Source organism: Stenella coeruleoalba (genome assembly GCF_951394435.1).
Source record: "Stenella coeruleoalba genome assembly, chromosome: 4".
Lineage (NCBI taxonomy): Eukaryota > Metazoa > Chordata > Mammalia > Artiodactyla > Delphinidae > Stenella > Stenella coeruleoalba.
The window spans coordinates 30,226,092-30,249,934 of record NC_137149.1 but is presented as its reverse complement, the minus strand read 5'-3'; the positions used below and the strand labels follow the sequence as shown (position 1 = coordinate 30,249,934).

Below are 23,843 nucleotides of genomic sequence, written 5' to 3'. Positions count from 1 at the left end.
AAAAGTACAAATCCAACTACTGAAATCCTATTTGTAATTCATTTGGTGCATTAAAGCACCAAGTATCATTAATTCACGGCAGCAACTAAAGGGAAGCTTCGCATTATTCTAGGACTACAACACACTTTATGTTTGGCATAATCATTCAGTAATTAGACATCGCTCCAGAAATACAACCTTGCAACATCCCATTCGGAATTCGACGCTTTTGAACAATTTCATTTCTAACAAACACAGAATGACTGTGGCATACTCAGGATTCCAAGATGGCAAAACGACTTGGGTAATGCAGTCCCAGGGCTTGCTTACCAGTTAACATGCTGGGACAGGCCAGAGATTCAACGATTTCATAAGCGAAGACAAACCACGCTGAGTTCTTGCTTTGGGTGTTACAGCTTCTCTTCTGAACATCAACAGGATGAGCCAACTCTTGGCAAAAATCATGAGGACGATAAAGTTTGCCTTTCAGCTTCCCTTATACTCCATTTCCCCCTTTCCTTTCCCAGGATTTAAGTCAGTGGGAAAAGTTCTCAATTCTTATTGAGATACTGTGCTTATCATAGAGAAATATTTCTTTTTCTTTTGCCCAGGATTATAATTCCCTACGGACAGGGAGCTTGAATGTCTATTTCCTTTAGGATTTAATATTAAGGGGGAAAACACCTCAAGATTAAAAAAAAAGCCAAACCCAGGGTTCCTCTTCGGAGGAAGGGTGAGCGGGGTCAGTCCGGCCAGGCGCTGCCTTGGTCTCTGGAGGTCACCCCGCAGCTCTGGAACCCCGTCCCCGCACCGCACCGCCCGGCCCAGGCCCGCCGCGCTCCTGCCTCCGCCCCACGTGGGAGCGGGCCCAGCGCCATCTATCCTGGTCCACCCCTTTCGCCCCGAGGCGACAGCAGGTCAGCCCGGGCCCGAGGTCGCAGGGCTGGCTGGGAGGCTGCCGCCCCGCGCCCCGCCTCCGGCCTGGGCGCGCCGGGCTCCGCCTGCAGGGGGCGCTGCGGCTCGCACAGTCAGCGCCTGCCGGGAGCGACCCGCGGGGTGGGAGTCCCGCGTCTCGGGGCTCGAGGCGGCGGCGGGGCAGGGCCGGGAGGGGTTCCGGCGCCCGCAGCGGCCGAGCTAGGCTCCAGGGCGGAGCGCGAGCACTCCAGCCACGGTCCCGGGTGACTCCGTCGGTGACGCCGGGCGCGTTCCTTCCTCTTCCTCTCGCCGCTCCGGCTCCGCCTTCCCTTCCCTTCCCTCCGCCCAACTACCCGAAGCGGAGCCGCGGCCGCCGCCCGCAGTGCCGTCATGTCGGCCCCCGCCGGGTCACCTCATCCGGCCGCCAGCTCCCGGATCCCGCCCAAGCTTGGCGGAGCCGCCGCCTCAGGAGCCGCCGCGCCCGCGGGCCCGGGCCCGGGGCCTCACCAGCAGAACGGTGAGGAGGGCGGCCGGGGCGGAGCGCGGGGCCTAGTGCTGGCGGGGCAGCCTGCGCGGCCGAATCGGGCGGGGCGGGAGGGAGGGCGGTGGGAGGGGGGGCGGCTGCCGGGGCGGGGTGGGGGGCGGCACGAGGCGGGGGTCGGCCCCAGGGGTTTGGGGGGGCTGGGGGGGAGGGGCGGCCCGGCGCGGGGGCCGGCCCAGGGAATCAGGGAGCAGGGCTGTCTCTGTAGTGTGACCCCGGGCCCGAAACCACGGGGACGAGTAGGGGCCATAGAAAAGGGGGAGACCAGACACCGCGTGAAATCCCTTTTATCCAGCCCGGGCGCAGGGGAGTTTCCACGGGCGACCCCTTCGCCCAGATACCGGCCGAAAAGCCGAGGCCGCAGAGTGCGTGGTCCGTGGAAGGCTGGTGTAGCCATGGAGCTGGGAGGGTTGTGCCCTTCCTGTCTCAGGAAAATTGCTCTGATTTCTGAGGCCCGACGAGCACGCTGCCTGGAAGGGAACTGAAGTTAGTGCCCAAGTTTGTAGACAAAGGGTGTAAAGATGCAACACAAGTGTAACTGTAACCCTGACCCAGTTCGGCCTCAAGATCTGTCATTGCTGCTGCGGCCGCTACTCGAGCGTTTGGAGTTTGCTGGTCGTGTTTGAAAGGGAGCAGGTGTCAAACGGATTTAAACGAATACTTTTAGATCTGGGTGTTCCCCTCCCCGCCCCCCCCCCCCCAGCTTCACTTTCAAAAACACAAAAACGTGCCAGAGTTGGCCCTGTTTGAGGCAAGGCCTTCATACCGGCAGCAGCCAATGCACCGTGAAAGCGCTTTCATACTAAGGTCGCGGGCTTTGGGGATGCGCGAGTTTCAGCTGAAAAATGATCGGTTCTAGTATTCCCTCATCTTGAGATTTGGAATGTTCGTGGCTGGGGCCGGGGGAGAGGGGGCCTCCCTTTATAGACGATAACATTTTAGATGAGAACTCTCGAAAGTGATGGACTGAATACTTAAGAATATGTCTGGTTCTCTGTAAAAGAGAGCAAGGTCTGCTGGTACTCTTTAAAAATGGTTGTTGGACTGACCTATTTTATCCAATCTGTGAAATGAAAACTTACTAGACTTTATAAACCAGTTCAGCCAGCATCTAAATTTTATAACTGATACTTTTCAAGCTTGCAGTTTATCGTTTATCCTGAGAACCAGAAGTTGATTTTTTTTCTTAAGTCAAACGTGATGGCTTAGCCTTATCCTTTGGATCAGCCATACTTGTCAGTATTACGTGCTTTACTTTCACTGGTCATTGTTTACTCTATGGGTTTTGAATGTGAACAGTGTAGTAGGTTTTGTACTTCTGTCCTGAACATACATGAAGATATTATTTGTGAGCAGGTTTTGTTCTTGTAAACTTGATATAAATTCTTGTTTTTGTTTTGTTTTTAGAATAGCTTTGTGTGTGGAGGAACTAGAACATGATAATTTAGGAAGCGATCCCACGTCTTTTAGAATATTTTAAATCCATGATTAATAGTGATCCAAGGATTGTGTCTTGATTTTCTGAGTATGCATTATTGTCTTAGTGTACAGTTTTTAGAGTGGCAAGTATTTACCTCAGCCTTAACAAATTTTGTGAACGCTCAAGGAATGGCAGGATATCAGTTGTGATCAGGCTGTTAAATATGTAAAAACAAATCAGTTAATACATTTAGAAGCCAAAAATAGATGATGCTTGATTTCTGCTGTTTATAATCGTTACTTTGACATAATTCGTTTCAACATTTTTTGCAAGCTTGCCAGTTGGGGGCTCAAGGTTAGCCTAGTAGAAAAGACAGAATCTCTGCCTTTCTTGTAAATTGACATGTATTTTGGTGACATTTGAGTTGGTTATGACCTTGAGGGATTTGACAGGGATGGATAGGAGAGGAGGGCTATCTCAAGGACATGAACAGAAGTCTCAAAATTTAGAAACTAAGAGGCAGAAAGGGTGTTGGGTGAGAGGGAAAACCCAAGAATACCTAAAAGGGGCCAAGTTACAGAAAGGCCTTAAATGCTAAGGAATTTAGAAATTAAGATAAAGAACTAGAGTTAATTTTTGTTTGTTTTTTGTAAAAGTAAGTAGCTTAAGTAGGTAAATAACAAGATAAAATCTGTTTTTGTTTTGTTTGTTAATCTTAGAAGAAAGTAATTTTTGCTATATGGTATTTGGCACCCATAGATAACGATTAAGCAGTCATTCAGGTTTGTGGTTGATTCTTTAGCCCCACGTAAACTAGTTTGCCTTTTAATATATCTCTGTGGAATTCCAGCACGGTGAAAAAGAAATAGGTCAGAAGTACGAGTTTGAAGCATCACAGAAGACAGAGTTGTAAAACTGGAATGGTACTTAGAGATCACTTAGCTTAGCGGTTATCAAACATTTTTAAAAACAGATTTGTTTTCCTGCAGAGCCCTGCTATAGAAATCAGAGAAAAGCAGAGCTGTTGTGGTTAAAATAGAGGTGGAGGTCCAGGTGTTTTGGGAACACAGTCTGTAAAACACCTAGTTCACTTCTCTAATTGAACAGATCCAGAAAGTTTTGGGTGGGTGTTTTTCACCAATGCCCGTATAAGCTTCTTGAGGGTAGCAGCCTGCCTCCTGTTCACTGCTGTATATTCAGGGCCTAGAACAAGTTATAGTCTCATTAAACATTTGTTAAATGAAGTCTAATACAGTCTTCTAGTTCCAAGTCCAATCTCTTTCTATTAACAGACTCTAAGAAGTCTCTTATTAGAAACTTTGATATTGGAAAGGGTAGGGAGGCAGAAATCGGGCCTTCATTATTACTTTTCCTTATTTTCTATGTTTAATTGTTAACATGCTTTCCCCCATTTATTTGAAGATAGAATTTGACTTCTTTGAGTCTTTGAAATATTTCTTTTTAAACTTCCTTCCTTGAAGTTATATTTCTGTACTTTAGTTTTTCATTGAGCACCATGTGGGCGGTTTAGAATTATTTGTATTTTCATATGAAGTGTTAGTTGAACATTTTTCAACTTTTACTCTGCCTTTTGAGAGTCCTTCCAAAACTGAGTCCTCAAACAAGGGGAGACTGAGTGAATAATATCCTGGTAATGATGGCATAACCCCATAATTTCCCCCAATCGACTTAAATTGAAAGAGGTCTTTTTAGAATTTTGGGGGTCACCCAAATTTACCAGTAAAACACTGCTTTTTAATTCTACATTTAGGAAGCAAGTGGTGCTCATTTTCAAATGAAAATGTGTTTTCTTCCTTCCATGTGCCTTTTCCAAGAATGATACTACTGGCAGTTTTATCATTTTAATTGTTAATAATGCAAGGAAGATGAGATAGTAATGGGAATTACGAGAATTCATTATGGAAGCTATAAATAAATATACCATTCACTCAACAATACTGTCTGGTAGGTTATAGGAAACCCTTCAACTCTGAGAGCACATGCAAAATTTAAAATGATACAAATCTCCCTAGTGTGTCTGAAGTAAGTTTCTTTTGATCAGAGCAGTATCTGTGTCTCAGGTTTCTAGTCTTCCTTTCTAGCTAACCAGAAGCATCAGGTCCTCTCATGAAGATACTGCCATGGTATAACATAGCTTTCTGCACACATAATTTCCCCCTAGGTTGATTAATAGATATCTCAAGGATCTTAAAAAATATATAAACAAGTGTCTTTTATCTGGGTTTAGTTTTTATTGTTGTTGCTGTATTGCTTTGGTTATTTTTATTGTATTTTCATTCCCATGCCACTCCCTCCCCCTCAGTTTCTGAGGTTATATCTGTACTGATTTTTGTAAATCACATTCATTGCTACTGATCCTAGTATTTCAGCTAACTTCCATCTTTCTGATTCATCTGTGAACCCTGAAGTATTTATTAGATGCTAAAGACGTTGAAATAGAACAGATTTTGAGCCAATCTTCAGCAGACTTTCCTAGAAATGAGAGTATCTTCACAGTCAGCACTGCGTGTTAGAGCAGATCATGTTATATTCAGCCCTGGGGAAGCCACTATTATTTCCAGTAGGCTAAGCATACTCAGAATTGTCAGAAAGTGTGGGCTAGTGAAAAGGCTGTAGGCTCTGTTACAGCCCAGGGTTTTGTGGAGAAAATTACTTAACATCTCTGGACTTCAGGGGATAATAATACCTCCCTCGTAGGGTTGTTGAGAAGATTACATTAAATGAGGTACTATTTTTTAAAGTACCTGGTGCTTAGCAAAATGAGACGCTTAGCAAATGAGGGTCCCCTTCAAAATACCAGGATATAAATTCTTCATGTGGCAGATACCGCGTGAGTTTTCCTCATCACATTCCATGGCAGCATGCAGTAGGCACTCAATGGAGTAAGTGAACTTGTCTATTATTTTTTTACACTCCCTCCCACGAATCTGCTCTTGGAAGGTTTCCTCTAATAGGCCACTACCTCAGCTAGCTGGTTTGTGGGACGAGGGGTTTCATCGGTTTTAAGTTTTCTAAAATTGTGTGCTGAAAGCTACCTGTAAGAGGAACTGAGGAAAAAGCGGATGAAGTAGGGAGGGGGGAGGGACTAGTAAAATGCCTTGCCTAGGCAGTGGCCAGGTCCTAACTTGCTTGTTTTTCCTAGTATTTCTGTGAAATGGGCTTTGGAACCGGCAATACCTGGCTTCTTCACTACTTCCCAACTATTTGAAATTGTATGAATTAGTGACCTTTCGTGTCCCTGTTTGTTTGTTTGTAAAATGACAATAGTGGTACTTCACAGGACTTGAGAGAATTATATAAGATTATATATAGGAAAGTAAAGTACCTGGCATGTAGTAGGTTTTCAAACAATATTGATTTTCTTTTGGCCCCTTCACTCTTAGCACTCATTATCATGACATCCAAAGAGGACAACTGATGTAGTGGCAGGAATAACCTATACTTAGTGCAGTGAGATTTCATCCAAATGGTTGCATAGGCTGTGTCTGCCAGCAGTGACTGAACAGTTGTCTTTGTGGCTATTAGCCCTCCATCAGGAAGAATAATCCAGGGGAATCAGATGTGATGGAGACGCCCCAGTTTTTAAATCACTGGAGTTTCTAATTGCAGATTTCTTTAGAGGTGTATGTGTGTGTATACATTTTATGCTCACTAAAAATGTATTTTAGTAATATTATTGATACTTTATTGGTAGGGGTAGTATATTCAAACTATTTAGTAATCAGTACTGCATGTACTGACCACTGAATGGATACCAACCTTGCCCCTAGAGCAGAATTCAGACAGACTGCAGTGTGCCAGGCATTAGTCCTTTAGCTGCTAAGTCGTGAGTGGCTGTGTGGCAAGGGGCCAGCATGGTGGGGCGCAGCAGAGAGTCAGGGTCAGGACTGTGGCTTTTGACCAGCTGGTTCAAGAGCATTTTAACAGTTTGATAAGGATGATTGTTAAAGTGCATACTGGCTGAGTATTGACGGACTTCTTGGTTACTCAGTGATGAATGCATTACCTTCTTAGATCTGATTCTCCTTCTCCCAATTAGTACGAATTGTATCTCAATAGGATAGAGGAGTCTGTACTCCGATGACCTTTCATTATCTTTTAAAGATAATGAAAACTTTTCATCTGACTTTTTAAAAAAGTTGGAAATTCAATTCAGGAAACGACTAATGAAACAAAAATACATTAAAAATGTTGCTTTTCTGTGGGATTGGTGGGGGGATGAGGAAACATTAAGAGCCTATGGTTTTTTTGTATAGTGACTAGACTTTCCATAAAATACTTGATTTGTAAATTTTGATTTTCATGTCGAGTTTGCTTAAAGCAGGAATAGAATGAGTTTTCCTTTGGTGAGACTCTTATCTCTGAAAGGAGATTATGTCACTGAGGCAGACCTATCCCTTGGGTGGATCTTGTGATAATTTACTCTTGCTAAGGAGGGCATAGATGCTTATAGAAAATCAGGCTGTATCTAGCTTGTATATGATAATATCAGTCAGGCTGACCAGCTGAAACCTCTGCAGCTGTGATTAGAGTTGGGGAGATTATCCTGGATCTGGGCAGGCCTGATATAATTACAACCATCCTTATTAGAAACTGGAGGAGTCAGCCTGCAGAGAAAGTAATGTGACCATAGAGCAGAGGTTAGGATGTTGTGCTTTGAAGTTGGAGGAAGGGGCCATGAGCTCAGGAATGCAGGTGGTTACTAGCAGCTGAAAAAGGCAAAGAAATGGATTCTGTCCTCAGGCCTCGGAAGGAACCAGCTTTGCCCATGGTACCTTGATATTAGCCCAGTGAAACTGACTTTGGATTTCTGACTTCGAGAACTCTAAAAGAATAAATTTGTGTTATTTCAAGCCATTGAATTTGTATAATTTGTTATACTTGCAGTAGGAAACTCATACATCTGGTAAGAAGGGAAGAAAAAGTGGCAGTGTCAAAACACTTTAGATGTAATGAAATACAGTAGGTTTTTACTTTCCTTTTGTTTCAAATGTTCTTATACTTGAACTACAGAGTAAAAAGTGTAGAATGCCAAGGTAAAAAAAAAGTCAGACTTGTATGTTTGTTCTCATAGTAGCGTATAAATGACTTTACATAGTGGAAGCTATTAAGTTTTGAATTCTTTCTCTTTCAGTATCATATAGTTCTTGTTGATAATTGTGATGTGGTAAACGCCTGATACAGAAATATTTGAGGATTATTTATGGGGCTTAATTTTTTTCAAAATATAGTAATGGATTCCATGAGCCAGTCACTACCCTAAGCCTTAAGGATATGGTAGAGCTGAGAGCAAACTAGGCCCAAGTTTTTCACTTACAGAGTGCACACTTAGAGTTCCATGTGGAAAGCGCTGTCCAAAATACTGTAGTACAACATTAAGCAGGCATCTGCTTGTAGGGTTAGAGAATGTCTTCTAGAGGAAGAGCTGAGCTGAGAACTGAAGAATGAGTAAGAGTTGGTCAGATGAAGGGAGTAGAGGGAGTTTTTGAAGTTTCCAGGTAGAGGGAAGAGACTGTGTGAACTGTCAGGGGTGAACAATGACTTGAGAAAATGACTTGAGAAAAATTGACTTGAGAAAAATTTTCTATGGTAAGAGTGTGGAATAGTGATTTTCAGCCTTTTCACACTCATGGCTACTTTAGTGCCAGAGTTTTTGGTGACATTCTTTTTTTTAAATTTATTTTTATTTATTATTTGGCTGCGTGGGGTCTTCGTTGCTGCGCATGGGCTTTCTCTAGTTGCAGCGAGTGGAGGCTGCTCTTTGTTACAGTGCACGGGCTTCTCATTAGGGTGGCTTCTTTTGTTGCGGAGCACGGGCTCTAGGCACGCAGGCTTCAGTAGTTGTGGCACGTGGGCTCAGTAGCTGTGGCTCGTGGGCTCTAGAGAGCAGGCTAAGTAGTTGTGGCTCACGGACTTAGTTGCTCCGCGGCATGTGGGATCTTCCCGGCATGTGGGATCTTCCCGGACCAGGGATCGAACCCGTGTCCTCTGCATTGGCAGGCGGATTCTTAACCACTGCGTTTGGTGGCATTCTTGAAGGAATTAAGCTTTGAATACCTGTATTTTTAAAAAGCAAGTTTCAGAAAAATATCACATAATTTACCTGATCCTCTTCAGAAGTCTTTATATGGCAACTTAACTGTTGTATTCTGCCCTAATAAACCTCTTTGATGGCCTTTTGAGGCAAAGCTCCAGCATACAACCTTACCTGATGTTGTGCTGTGGCTCCTTTGCTTTTCTCGTGGCAAGTTATACCTCTTCCTACCAGGTCAGCGTTCTGTGTCACTTCATCATAACAGTAGGCATGCTGAGTTGTAACAGAATTACATTTTATTTATTGATCAAACTTTGGCGGACCCACGTGAGGACTCGCAGTATATTAAGGTATACCTGTAGGAAATCATTGTGAGAAGGGGGAGTGGTAAGCAATGAGTTGGGAGAGGTAAGCAGGAGTCAGATCATGAAGGGTCTTTGCATTGGTTTTCTCTTTGCTGATGTAACAAATTGCCACAAACTGGTGGCTTAAAACAACATGAATTCATCTTCTGTAGGTTAGAAGTCTAACTGGGCTAAAATCAAGGTGTCATTAGGGCTGCATTCACTTCTAGAGGCTCTAGGCAAAGGCAAAGGTCTTTTTCAGCTTCTAGAGGCTACCCACATTCCTTGGCTTGTGGCCCACTCTTTCCAGCTTCAAAGCCAGCAACATTGCATCTCTCAGAGGAGTCTTCTGTAGTCACATCTCCCTCTGACTCTCTTCTGCTTCCCTCTGCCACCTTTTTTTTTTTTTTTTTTTTGCGGTACGCGGGCCTCTCACTGTTGTGGCCTCTCCCGTTGCGGAGCACAGGCTCCGGACGCGCGGGCTCAGCGGCCATGGCTCACGGGCCCAGCCGCTCCGCGGCATGTGGGATCTTCCCGGACTGGGGCACGAACCCGTGTCCCGTGCATCAGCAGGCGGACTCTCAACCACTGCGCCACCAGGGAAGCCCCCTCTGCCACTTTTAAGGACTCTCATGATTACACTGAGCTCACCTGGATTATCTAGGATATTCTCCCTCTTCTAAGGTCAGCTGATTAACAACCCTAATGCTATCTGTAACCTTACCTCCCCTTTGCCATGTAACCTAGCATATTCACAGGTTCCAGGGATTAGGAAATGGACATATGGGATGAAGGAGGGATTATTCTGTCTTCCACTATTTTACAGGCCATGTTAAAGAATTTGTATTTTTCCTTGATGGCAAGAAAAACCCTTAGAAAGCTTTAAACAAGGAAGTAACAATCAGATTTTTTTTTAGGAAAATCACTCTGGTGGCTATGTTTGGTGTAGTCATTTGTTTCAAAAATTTTGTCAATCAATTTAGTAGGTCGTTTCCAGCACTTTTTTCATTGATGGTTTAAAAACTTGTTATTTTGCAATAATTTTAGATTTGCGGAAGTGATACACTGTACGGAAAATGCAATAACCTTCACTTAGCTTCCTCTAAAGTCTTAACATCTTCCTCTCATGATTTACCATCTTATAAAACTATGGTACCTTTATCAAAACTAGGAAATTAACATTGGGGAAATACAGTTAACTAAACAACAGATTTTTATTTACATTTCACCAGTTTTTCCGCTATTTTTTTTTTTCCATTCCTGGATCCAATCCAGGATATCATGTTGCATTTAGTTGTGTTGCCTTAGTCTCCTCTGGTCTATGACAATTTCTTAGTCTTTTTTTTTTGTTTTTTAGGACTTTGACAGGACTGGTAAGTGATAGTTCCTCACTTTGGGTTTGCTGATGCTTTCCCATGATTAGACTGGGGTTATGAGCTTTTTAGGAAGAATACCCAGAGGTTGAAGTGCCCTTATCGTGTCATATCAGGGGTTACATGATCTCAATTTGTTTTATTACTGGTCATGTTAACCTTGGGCACTTGATTGAAGAGATGTCTTAGTTTGGGCTACTATGACAAAATACCATAGACTAGGAGGCTTAAATCACAGACATTTATTTTCTCAGTTTTAGAGGCTGGCAGTTCAAGATCAGGGTGCCAGCATAGCTGTGTTCTGGTGAAGACCCTCTTCGTGGCTTGTAGACCTCCGTCTTCTCGCTGCTCGAATGGTTTTCTTCTTATAAGGATACTGATTCTTCATAAGGGTCCTACCCTCGTGACCTAATCTAAACCTAATTACTTCCCCAAAGCCCCACCTCTTAATACCTTCAAATTGGGCGTTAGGGCTTCATACGGATTTGGAGGGGGACACATTCAGGCCAGATTCCTCCACTGTAAAATTACTATTTTTTATTTTTTCCTGCTCTGTTGGGAGCAACTCATTTAACTCAAGCCTACATTCAACAGAAAGGGAATTATGTTCTACCTCCTGGAGCGAGATGTATCAAATAATTTGTGGGCATATGTTAAAATCACCACAGTAATTAATAAACATTCTTAGGGAGATACTTTGAAGTTACTATCCTGTCTCTGCTTAAAATTTCATGTACTAATTTTAGCATTCCTCATTCGCTCTTGCCTGTGGTTATTATTGCTGTGGAATTCTAATGGTGATTTTCTTTTTCCCTCATTCTTTCTACATATTCGGAATTTTTCTGTAAGGAAGACTTGCCCCCTTTTCTCTCCCATCTTAAAACTTATTCAGTCATTTATATTATTATGGTCTTAAGAATATTTATTTTATTCTTTGGATTATAAGCCAATACTATCATTATTTAAAATATTTACTCAAATTGTTACAGCTTTGGCCATTGGGAGCTCTTTCAGTTTGGCTGCTGTGTCCTTTGGCCACCGTCCTTTTGTTTTTTGAGCACTTCCTTACTTTCTGGCATTAGCAGATGCTCCATCTTTTACTTGCTCTATGGCAGCACCAGAGCCTGCTCTTCGTCCAAGGAGCCCTGGTTCCTTTTGTTGGGACATGGTGTTAAGAAACCAAAAACTGGGCCTTGGATGTGCTCATTGCTACTGTGGTGTCACTGTTTCTAGGCTCTCTCAGCAGACAGAGCTAGGGGATATATATGTATACGAACCCAAGTATGTGAACCTATTTTTATAATTATATCTGTTGCCTATTTATCTGTATGTGTATTACCTAAATATCCTTCTGTTAGGTTATCATACATTTGTAATAAAGTTAAACTGATTTGTCACAGTCTGCATTCCATCCTAGATTTTCTCAACATCTGGTTGATTTTTTACAAAAATTTGCATGTAGTAAATTTCATTCATTCTTTGTAGTGTACAGCTCTATGGGTTTTGATGAATGCATGTACTAGTCAAGTATCAACCACCACAACACTATTCAGAACAGTTCCATCACCATAAAAAAATGTCTTCATGCAGTCCCTTTGTAGTTAACAGCTCTCCCTTCTGCAAATCCTGGCAACCATTGCTGTTCTCCTTCACCTTTTCCAGAGTGTTGTATAAATGGAACCATAAAATATATCATTTTTTGGGTCTGGTTTCTTTCACCATGTTCATCTATGCTGTTGCATGAAACAATGTTCTGTTCCCTTTTATTGCTGCATAGTATTCTATCTAGTATATGTATAAACAGGATTGTTTATCCATTCCTCCGTTGTTGAATATCTTGGTTGTTTCCAGCTTCTGGTGATCATGAATAAAGCTGCTATAAACATTCAGGCACCGGGTTTGTGTGAATACTAGTTTTCAGGTCACTTAGGTAAATATTTAGGAGTGGGACTGCTGGGTCATATGGTAAGTGTATGTTTAACCTTTTATAAGAAACAGCCAAACCATTTTCCAAGGTGGGTGTACTATTTTGCATTCGCTCCAACAATAAATTAGAGTTTCTGTTAAACTATATCTTTGCCAACATTTGATATTTTCAGGGTTTTTGTTTCAGTCATTCTAATGAGTGTATAGAGATATCTCATTGGGGTTTTAATTTGCATTTCTCTGACTAATGATGAGCATATTTGCATACATTTGCCATCCATATATCTTCTTTGGTGATTATCTTTTCACATCTTTAACCAGTTTTTGGTTGGGTTGTCTGTTTTCTCACTGTTGAATTTTAAGAGTCCTTAATATATTCTGAATACAAGTTCTTTACTGAGCATGTGATTTGCAAATATTTTCTCCTAGTCTGCTACTTGTCTTTTAATCCTCTTAGTGGTTTTTGCAGAGCAAAAGTTTTTAATTTGATTAAATTCATTTTTTCAATATTTCATGCTTTTAGTGTTATAGGTAAGAACTTATTGCTAAACCCATATTCACCTGGATATTCTTCTATATTTTCTCCTATAAGTTTTAAAATTTTCCATTAAATCTATGCTTCGTTTTGACTTAATATTTGTTTAAGATCTGAGACATGTGTTGAGATTCATTTTTTTTGCATATGAACTATTCATCGATTGAAAAGTACCGTCAATTGAAAAGACTGTCTTTCCTCCATTGAATTGCCATGGCACCACTGTCAAAAAATCAGTTGACTGTGTTTTTGTGGCTCTATTTTTATTATTTTCTGTATGTCTAGCCTTTTGTCTGGACCACACTTTCTTTGTGTGTGTGTGTGTGTGTGTGTGTGTGTGTGTGTGTGTGTGTGTGCGCGCGCGCTACGCAGGCCTCTCACTGCTATGACCTCTCCCGTTGTGGAGCACAGGCTCCGGGCGCACGGGCTCAGCGGCCATGGCTCATGGGTCCAAACGCTCCGCGGCACGTGGGATCTTCCCAGACCGGGGCATGAACCCGTGTCCCCTGCATTGGCAGGCGGACTCTCAACCACTGCGCCACCAGGGAAGCCCTGGACCACACTTTCTTGATTATTGTTGTATATAAAGTCTTGAAATTGGGTAATGCAAATCTTCCAACTGTTCTTTCTCAAAGTTTTTTGTTTGTTTTTTGCTATTTTAGTATCCTTGCCTTTTCCTAGAAATTTTAGAATCGGCTTGTTGATATCCATAAAAGAACCTTCATGTATTTTTATTGGTATTGTTTGAATCTAAAGATCAAAATTGAGATAATTTACATCTTAATGTCAAGTCTTCCAGTCCACAAACATGGTATATCATTCCATATCCTTGATTTCTTTCGTCAGTGTTTTGTTCTATATATAGTTTTGTTTTGTTCTGTATATCAGTTCTATATATAGATCCTTCACATATTTCATTAGATTTGTATTTTAAGTACTACCTTTTGTGTGTGTGCTATTATAAATAGTATTTTGGTTTTAGAATCTGAATTCTGAATTTTTAAAAACAGTAATTGCTGCTCTAGTTGCTATTAGTACATAGTAAATTACAACAAAACAATGGTTAAGCAACCATTTTATTATGCTCACAGACTGTGTTGAACTAAGACTTTGAACAGGGCATGGCAGAGATGGCTTTGCTCTGGGATGTCTAGGGCCTCAGCGGGGAAGACTTAAAATGATTTTGATGGCTGGAGATTGGGATGATCTTGAAGGCTTATTTATTCTCACATCTGGCACTTAGACTGGAATAACTCAGAGACTCGGACTTCAAACCAGAGTCCCGAGTGGTGACCTCTCTATGTGGTTTGGCTTCCTCAGACCATGACAGCTGTGGAGTAAATGGATTTCTTATGGAGCTGCTTAGGGATCCATATGCAGATATTCCATCAAACAGTGCAGGTGCTGAGTTGTCTGTGACCAAGCCTGTGAAGTCACACAGCTTTGCTTCTGCCATTCTTTATTAGTGGAAGCTGTTATAAGCCTGCTCAAATTCAAGGGGAGTAGACAGATCCTACCCTTTAATCAGCAGAGTATCAAAGAGTTTGGGAACTGTGTTTTAAAACTGCCACAGATGCTAAGGCAGTTATAGGAAATATAAGCAAATGAAACTGCTACTACTAGTAAAAACCCCATAATTTACAGAGTGTGTGTGTGTGTTTTTTTAAAGAGTATATAAATGATTTATTTGTGATATTTGCCAGGCTCAGTTTTTAGTTTATGCAGAAGAAATAAAACTTTAATACTAGTATACCCTAAGAGAAAGTTAAGAGTTATCTAATATATTTTAAGGTTGAAGAAAAGAGAGTGCATGCTTTGTTAGGTCACAGTAAGACAAATTTTTAAAAAATATTTGCTTGTCCTAGATATCAGTTTTTTTCAATTTAAACTGATCTTTATGGTTTGTTTTGTTTTTTCAGTGCAGGCTTTAAAAGTTTTTATTTTTTTATACAGCAGGTTCTTATTAGTCATCAATTTTATACACATCAGTGTATACATGTCAATCCCAGTTGCCCAATTCAGCACACCACCATCCCCATGCCCCCGCGGTTTTCCCCCCTTGCAGGCTTTAAAAGTTGATTTAAAATATTTAAAACAATCATTTTGCTTTCAACGAAGTTTTGATTCATTTATTATTTTGATTAAATTATATTAGAAATTTTGGGAGGTACACTTGGAACATTTAGATCTTGATATAGTGTAAGGAATGGTAAGCACCAACATATAATTAGCTGTTCCTACCTTTGCGTCCCCCCCTCCTCCCACAAAGTAAGTACCTTCCTTTTCTTTGATGGGCTGAAAAAGCAAATAGGATTTTTTGGGTGGGTAATTCACTTCTGATTAATTTCAGCCTATACAACGTTCCTGTTATTTTTAGAAGAATGGCATTTGAGTAGCTTGGACATGATGATGATGCTTTTCCTGTTTTCAGATCATGTGGCATAGGTGAACCAAATCAAATCAGGAAGTGGGTAGATATTTAAACAGATTTCTCTAACTCTGACTTGGCTCTTCTCTTGATTGATCAATTTGTACCAGTGTTGGGTTTTCCGTGACTGTAATGAAGAGTAGCAAACCCTGTGTTTTGTTTGTTTTTTTATTTTTGTTGCAGTATAGTTGGTTTACAGTGTTTTATTAGTTTCAGGTGTATAGCAGGGTGAATCAGTTATATGTATATCCAGCAAGTCCATTTTTAAAATATATTTAAGGAAGAGAAGGAGGAGAACATTTTACACTTTTTTTAAGCATGTTAAATTCTTCTAAATGAACTGTGATCATGTAGAATATCCTGTAAGAAAAGTAAATTATATACCTAGTAAAACAGTGTTACCTGAGTTTTGGTTCTCTGTATGCTTCTTGGAAGTGTGGCCATTATTTTTTCTTTACAGCTTGATTGTGTAAGTTATGTTTGTATCTGCCATGGAGTATGTATTTAAATGACCAAAGATTAAGATTCCACTGCATTATTTAGTAGGAATTGAAAACAGAATAAGGAAATTATTCATATATCTTTTATAAACACATTGTCTGTTTTCTATTTTTATACAATTATTATGACAAAGAATACAGTGGCACTTTGTGTCAGTGAACTTGAAACAGCTTGAAATATATATATATATATTTTTTGATTATCTTTTCATTTGAGGTATGATACAGATATCTATTTCATTCCACAAGACAAGAAAATTAGATTCTAGGATAATTAAATTTGCCCTTGTAAGCAAAGCTAGAATTCCATTGTTTGAGATAATTGACCTTCTTCTTGGCTAAAGAAAGCTAGCAGGATTTTAGTGTAGCGAGGGGCAGCAGATGATTGTCTGAAAGCACGGACTTGAGCCAGATTATTTGAATCAAATCCCAGCCCTCTTACTCCCTAAGTATGTGACTGTATTGAACAACTTAACTTTTGTGCCTCGTTTATTTTATTTATAAAGCGGTTATAATGATACTGTTTACTTCAGGGGGCTGTGAGGATTAAAGGAGTGAATATATGTAAAACATTTAGAACAGTGAGCGGCACAAAATCTAGTGTTTAGTAATGTTTAGACTATTAATAATATTAATATTATTGTTAACTTTAATGGTATTGATAAAATAAATACATTCTATAGTGATCAAAGATAAATACATAAAAATGGAAGTATTAAAAGCACTAGAGGAAAACATTGGTATATAGCTTTATAACATTGGAATGGGGCAGGCTCTACTAAGTATGATTTTAAAATTTATCAAGCATGAAAGATTTTACTATATAATAATTGAGAAACTATAGCAAGAGACAACATGAACAAAGTTAAAAAACAAACAATAACCTGAGGGAAAATATAGACAGCACATAATAATAACATATGGTTAAATTTCTTAACATACAAGAACATTTATAAATTATTAAGGGAAGCACAATCCTGTGGGAAAAGGGCAAATAACAAAGAAAGATACCCAAATGGCTAAGAAACATTCGAAAGGATTCTGAGCATCACTCAAAGTCTAGTATTGCAAACTAAAATGTTTCTCTCTTATTAGATTGGCAAAGATTAAAATGGTGCTCAGTGTTGGGAAGATGAGGCATTCTTAAGCATTACTGCTGAGCAGTATAAATTGATAGACATTTTTGGAGAGTTATTTGGCAATAATGGTCAATTTTAATAGCCCCAAAACCCTTTGAACCTCCAGTTTCACTTCTAGGAACTTACCCTGGAGATTCGTCAAAGAAGTTGACTTCATAAATTAGTTCTCTCCCTGGAATAAATATTCATCAATGGGGATTTGGTAAATAATGTTATGTTTCTACAATGAAATACCATATAGATTCTTTTAGAAGAGCAATGAAGTTTGTATATGCTAACACAGAAGGGGATCCAGGATATATCAGGTAAAAAAATGAAGTTGTCGAACTGTAGTATGATCTATGTCTGTTTAAATATATATGCTTATATATACATTACATATGTGTATATAGGTATACACATATGTAATAGGTACATTACATATGTGTATATAGGTATACACATATGTAATACATTACATATGTGTATATAGGTATACACATATGTAATAGGTACAAAGGATACACAAGAAACCATTAACTGTAGCTACATCTGGGACATAGGACATAAGCTACCAGGGAGAGAAGGGGACTTGTACTTTTCACTTTATATTCTTCATTGTTTGAATTTTTTTTAACAGTGGATATATTGTTACTTTTATAACTTAAAAAAAAAAGCCTGTAAGAAAGGTTTGAACGTCTTCCATGCTAGGTATATTGTTATCTATTGCTGCATAACAAAATACCCCAAAATTTATCAACTTAAAACAACAAATATTTAATCTCATAGTTTCTGAGGGACATGAAGCAGCCTAGCTAGGTGGTTCTGGTTTAGGGTCTCATGAGATTGTAGTCAGGCTATCAGCTGGGACTCTAGTTAGATTCTACTTGGGAGGGGACCTTCAAGATGGCGAAGGAGTAAGCCATGGAGATCACCTTCCTCCCCACAAATACATCAAAAACACATCTACGTGTGGAACAACTCCTACAGAATACCTACTGAATGCTGGCAGAAGACCTCAGACTTCCCAAAAGGCAAGAAAATCCCCACGTACCTGGGTAGGGCAAAAGAAAAAACAGAGACAAAAGAATAGGGACGGGACCTGCACCTCTGGGAGGGAGCTGTGAAGGAGGAAAAGTTTCCACACACTAGGAAGCCCCTTCACTGGCAGAGACAGGGGGTGGGTCGGGGGGAAGCTTCGGAGCCACGGAGGAGAGCGCAGCAACAGGGGTGCGGAGGACAAAGCGGAGAGATTCCCGCACAGAGGATCGGTGCCGACCAGCACTCACCAGCCCGAGAGGCTTGTCTGCTCACCCGCCGGGGCGGGCGGGGGCTGGGAGCTGAGGCTCGGGCTTTGGTCGGATCCCAAGGAGAGGACTGGGGTTGGCTGCGTGAACATAGCCTGAAGGAGCTAGTGCGCCACAGCTAGCCGGGAGGGAGTCCGGGAAAAAGTCTGGACCTGCGTAAGAGGCAAGAGACCATTGTTTCGGGGTGCGCAAGGAGAGGGGATTCCTTCCCTGTCTGCCCACGGAAAGCAGAGCACCGCCTAAACGAGCTCCAGAGACAGGCGTGAGCCGCGGCTATCAGCTCAGACCCCAGAGACAGGCATGAAATGCTAAGGCTGCTACTGCAGCCACCAAGAATCCTGTGTGCAAGCACAGGTCACAGGTCACTGTCCACACCTTGCCCCCAGGAGCCTCTGCAGCCCGCCACTGCCAGGATCCTGTGATCCAGGGACAACTTCCCTGGGAGAACACATAGCATACCTCAGGCTGTTGCAACGTCTCGCCAGCCTCTGCCACCACAGGCTCGCCCCGCATTCCAATTATAACCACCGTACCCCTCTCTCCCCCCGGCATGAATGAGCAAGAGCCCCCTAATCAGCCGCTGCTTTAACCACGTCCTGTCTGGGAGGGAACAGATTCCTGAGGGTGACCTACACGCAGAGGTGGGGCCAAAACCAAAGCTGAACCCCAGGAGCTGTGCGAACAAAGAGGAGAAAAGGAAATCTCTCTGTGCAGCCTGAGGAGCAGTGGATTAAATCCCTGCAATCAACTTGATGTACCCTGCATCTGTGGAATACCTGAATAGACAGTGAATCATCCCTAAATTGAGGCGGTGGACTTTGGGAGCACCTGTAGACTTGGGGTTTGCTGTCTGCGACTGATTTGTTTCTGATTTTTATGTTTATCTTAGTATAATTTTTATTTTTTTATTATTTTTTTTTCATTTTAATTATTTATTATTTTTTTCTTTTTTATTTCTTTTTTTTTTGCTCCCTTGTCTTCTGAGCCGTGTGACCGACAGGGTCTTGGTGCTCTGGTCTGGTGTCAGGCCTGAGCCTCTGAGGTAGGAGAGCCGAGTTGAGGACACTGGACCACCAGAGACCTCCCGGCCCCATGTAATATCAATCGGCGAGAGCTCTCCCAGAGATCTTCGTCTCAATGCTAAGGCCCAGCTCCACCCAATGGCCAGCAAGCTCCAGTGCTGGGCGCCCCATGCCAAACAACTAGCAAGACAGTAACACAACCCCATCCATTAGCAGAGAAGCTGCCTAAAATCATACTAAGGTCACAGACACCCCAAAACACACTGCCAGATGCAGCCCTGCCCACCAGAAAGACAAGATCCAGCCCCACCACCAGACCACAGGCACCAGTCCCCTCCATCAGGAAGCCTACACAAGCCACCGAACCAACGTCACCCACTGGGGGCAGACACCAAAAACATCGGGAACTACGAACCTGCAGCCTGCGAAAAGGAGACCCCCAAACACAGTTAAACAAAGTGAGAAGACAGAAATATGCAGCAGATGAAGGAGCAAGGTAAAAACCCACCAGACCAAAAAAATGAAGAGGAAATAGGCAGTTTACCTGAAAAAGAATTCAGAGTAATGGTAGTAAAGATGATCCAAAATCTTGGAAATAGAATGGAGAAAATATAAGAAACGTTTAACAAGGACCTAGAACTAAAGAGTAAACAAACAGTGATGAACAACACTATAAATGAAATTAAAAATTCTCTAGAAGGAATCAATAGCAGAATAACTGAGACAGAAGAATGGATAAGTGACCTGGAAGATAAAACAGTGGAAATAACTACCACAGAGCAGAATGAAGAAAAAAGAATGAAAAGAATTGAGGACAGTCTCAGAGACCTCTGGGACAACATTAAACTCACCAGCATTCGAATTATAGGGGTCCCAGAAGAAGAAGAGAAAAAGAAAGGGTCTGAGAAAATATTTGAAGAGACTATAGTTGAAAAGTTCCCTAACATGGGAAAGGAAATAGTCAATCAAGTCCAGGAAGCACAGAGAGTCCCATACAGGACAAATCCAAGGAGAAACACACCAAGACACATATTAATCAAACTATCAAAAATACAAAGAAAAAATATTAAAAGCAGCAAGGGAAAAGCAACAAGCAACATACAAGGGAATCCCCATAAGGATAACAGCTGATCTTTCAGCAGAAACTCTGCAAGCCCGAAGGGAGTGGCAGGACATACTTAAAGTGATGAAAGGGAAAAACCTACAACCAAGATTACTCTACCCAGCAAGAATCTCATTCCCATTCAATGGAGAAATTAAAACCTTTACAGACAAGCAAAAACTAAGAGAATTCAGCACCACCAAACCAGCTTTACAACAAATGCTAAAGGAACTTCTCTAGGCAGGAAACACAAGAGGAGGAAAAGACCTACAAAAACAAACCCAAAATAATTAAGAAAATGGTAATAGGAACATACATATCGATAATTACCTTAAATGTAAATGGATTATATATACAATGGAATATTACTCAGCCATAAAAAGAAATGAAATTGAGTTATTTGTAGTGAGGTGGATGGACCTAGAGACTGTCATACAGAGTGAAGTAAGTCAGAAAGAGAAAAACAAATACTGTAAGCTAACACATATAAATGGAATCTAAAAAGGAAAAAAAAAAGGTTATGAAGAACCTAGGGGCAGGGCAGGAATAAAGACGCAGACGTAGAGAATGGACTTGAGGACCTGGGGAGGGAGAAGGGTAAGCTGGGACGAAGTGAGAGAGTGGCATGGACATATATACACTACCAAATGTAAAATAGATAGCTAGTGGGAAACAGCTGCATCTCATGGGGACATCAGCTTGGTGCTTTGTGACCACCTAGAGGGGTGAGATAGGGAGGGTGGGAGGGAGACGCAAGAGAGAGAGAGTATATGGGGATATAGGTATGCATATAGCTGATTCACTTTGTTATACAGCAGAAACTAACACACCATTGTAAAGCAATTATACTCCAATAAAGATGTTAAAAAAAAAGTAACATAGGAAGTTTAATATCCAGTTACTCCTTGGCAGCACTATCATCACAGCCAAATGCCCACCAACTGATAAATGGAGAAACAAATCATGGTCTGTCCATACAATGGAATGTGACTCAGCCATAAAAGGGAATGAAGGTTGGATGCAGGCTACAATGTGGATGACCCTGAGAGCATTATGCCAAGTGAAAGAAGCCAAATGCAAAAGGTCATATACTGGGTGATTCTGTTTATATGAAATACTCAAAATAGGTAAATCCACAAAGATGGAAAGCAGATTAGTAGCTGCCAGGGCCTGGGGGCAGGGAGGAGTGAGGAACAACTGCTTAATGGGGATGGGTTTCCTTTCAGGGTGATGAAAGTGTTTTGAAATTAGAGGTGATGGTTGCATAAGAGCGTGAATGTACTAAATGCCACTGAATTGTACCTTTTAAAATGGTTGAGTGTATGTTATATAAATTTGCCTCAATTAAAAAAAGAGAGAGAGACTCTACTTGGTATGAAGGATCTGCTTCCAGGCTCACTCCTGTGATTGTTGGCAGACCTCAGTTTCTCTCTAGCTGTTGGTCAGGAGAGTTCAGTTCCTCACTGCCTGGGTTTCTCCAGAGGGCTCTTCACAACTTGACAGCTTTGTTCTTCCACACTGAGTAAGTGATCTAAGAGAGTGCCAGTGCCCAAGACTGGGCAGATCTTTGGAATGATATATCATTACCTCTGCTATATGCTGTTGGTCACACAGTCCACTCCTGGTATATTGTGGGAGGGGGTCAGTACTGGGGGTGGGGGTCATTGGGGGCCATCTTGGAGGCTATCACAGTGGGTCTATCAGAGTATAATCTCTTGTAACAATTTGGGATTATGAAGAAGTAAATTAGGGCAACATTTAGATGGGGACTGTGCTTAAAAGTTAGTTGCCTTCTTACTAATTCTTGTAAATATTTGCTCTTTTTTTTTTCAGGTCCGGCACAGAATCAAATGCAAGTTCCATCTGGGTATGGATTGCATCCTCAAAGCTACACTGCTCCCTCAGGACATTACTCTCAAGGACCTGGGAAAATGACCTCATTGCCATTGGATAGCCAGTGTGATGATTACTACTCTGGTCTCTATAGGGTACCAACACAAAATGTGGTGACTCCTAACGCAGCAAGCCCACAGCCAGGAGCACAGCAGATGTATGGCAGCGTTCCTCCTGCCCCTCACGTCGTGGGATCCACTCTGGGATCATTCCAAGGTGCCGGGTCATCAGCATCACATTTGCATACGAGTGCCTCCCAGCCATACTCCTCTTTTGTGAATCATTACAATAGTCCAGCCATGTACTCTGACAATTCTTCTGTTGCTGCTCAGGGATTTCCCTCTACTTGCGGTCACTACGCTTTGTCAACTGTTTCTAATGCTGCGTATCCTAGTGTTTCATATCCCTCTCTACCTGCTGGTGATCCATATGGGCAGCAAATGTTTACCTCACAGAATGCTCCGACTGTCAGGCCAATTAGAGATAATTCATTTTCTGGTCAAAATACAGCTATCAGCCATCCATCACCACTTCCACCTCCACCATCACAACAGTACCACCAGCAGCAGAGTCTTTCAGGATACAATACTTTTGCGTGGTCAGCTTCAGGCCTTCCGTCAACCCAAGACAATCTAATCCAAAACCACACCTCCCTGGCTACAGCCAACAACCCAACAAATCCTGGTAGGTTGAATGAAAAGTTCACCGAAGCATGGTTGAAAATCAGTGCATTTCCAATCTGATTTTTATTGCATGAAGGTTAAAGATGATACTGCCTATTAGAAAAATTGGAAATTAGCTCACCTTTGCAATTTATTTGCTTTATTTATAGTGGAATTTTGCAGCATCTTCTTGAACCCTTCCCCTTCATCTATTCACAATTAGCCACCCAGCCATCTGCCTTGTATAGCATGGTTCCTTGCCATGATTGGGATCTCAGTTGGTATTTATTGCTGTGTTTTCATGCCTCTGCAGTAGTTGTCTTTAATGTGAGTTAGGAATAAGGCAAAATGGAAGGGTCTATTTGGGGATATGCTTTGGTAGCTAATACTTTATTTTTTATATTAGTTCAACCTTGGGACGGTTACTATTCCAGCCATAGCCCTATTCACTATAGAAAAAATGATGGCCTGCAATACCACACTGGTTTCTCTAGGTGAACCCCTATTAGTGACTTTCACAGAAGATATATTTCCTATACATTAAAGTTGATGTTTTCTCAGCCCCAGATTGGTAAGTTAGGATGAAGGACAGGGAAGATGGAGAAAGATACATGAAGAATACCCTTGTAATTAGTTTTTCTTACCTTCCTAAACCAAGATGTGGTTAAATTTATTTGTTTAAAAATTATGTATGCAAGGTATGTAGTTTTTTAGTGGCGAGTT

General features: G+C 41.5%; 1 protein-coding gene across 4 annotated transcripts in view; it reads left to right on the top strand.

The window, feature by feature from the left end:
* The first annotated feature begins 355 nt into the window (after positions 1 to 355).
* The window catches only part of SEC24B (SEC24 homolog B, COPII coat complex component), a 94,836-nt gene continuing 71,348 nt past the window's right edge, over positions 356 to 23,843 (top strand). For all 4 annotated transcript variants that reach the window (XM_079920801.1, XM_079920800.1, XM_079920799.1 and 1 more), the window contains exons 1-2: positions 356 to 1,411; positions 22,399 to 23,142. In XM_079920801.1, the coding sequence (XP_079776927.1) occupies positions 1,285 to 1,411; positions 22,399 to 23,142 (871 nt within the window). In that variant the 5' untranslated portion in view covers positions 356 to 1,284. The remainder of the gene's footprint in view (positions 1,412 to 22,398; positions 23,143 to 23,843) is intronic.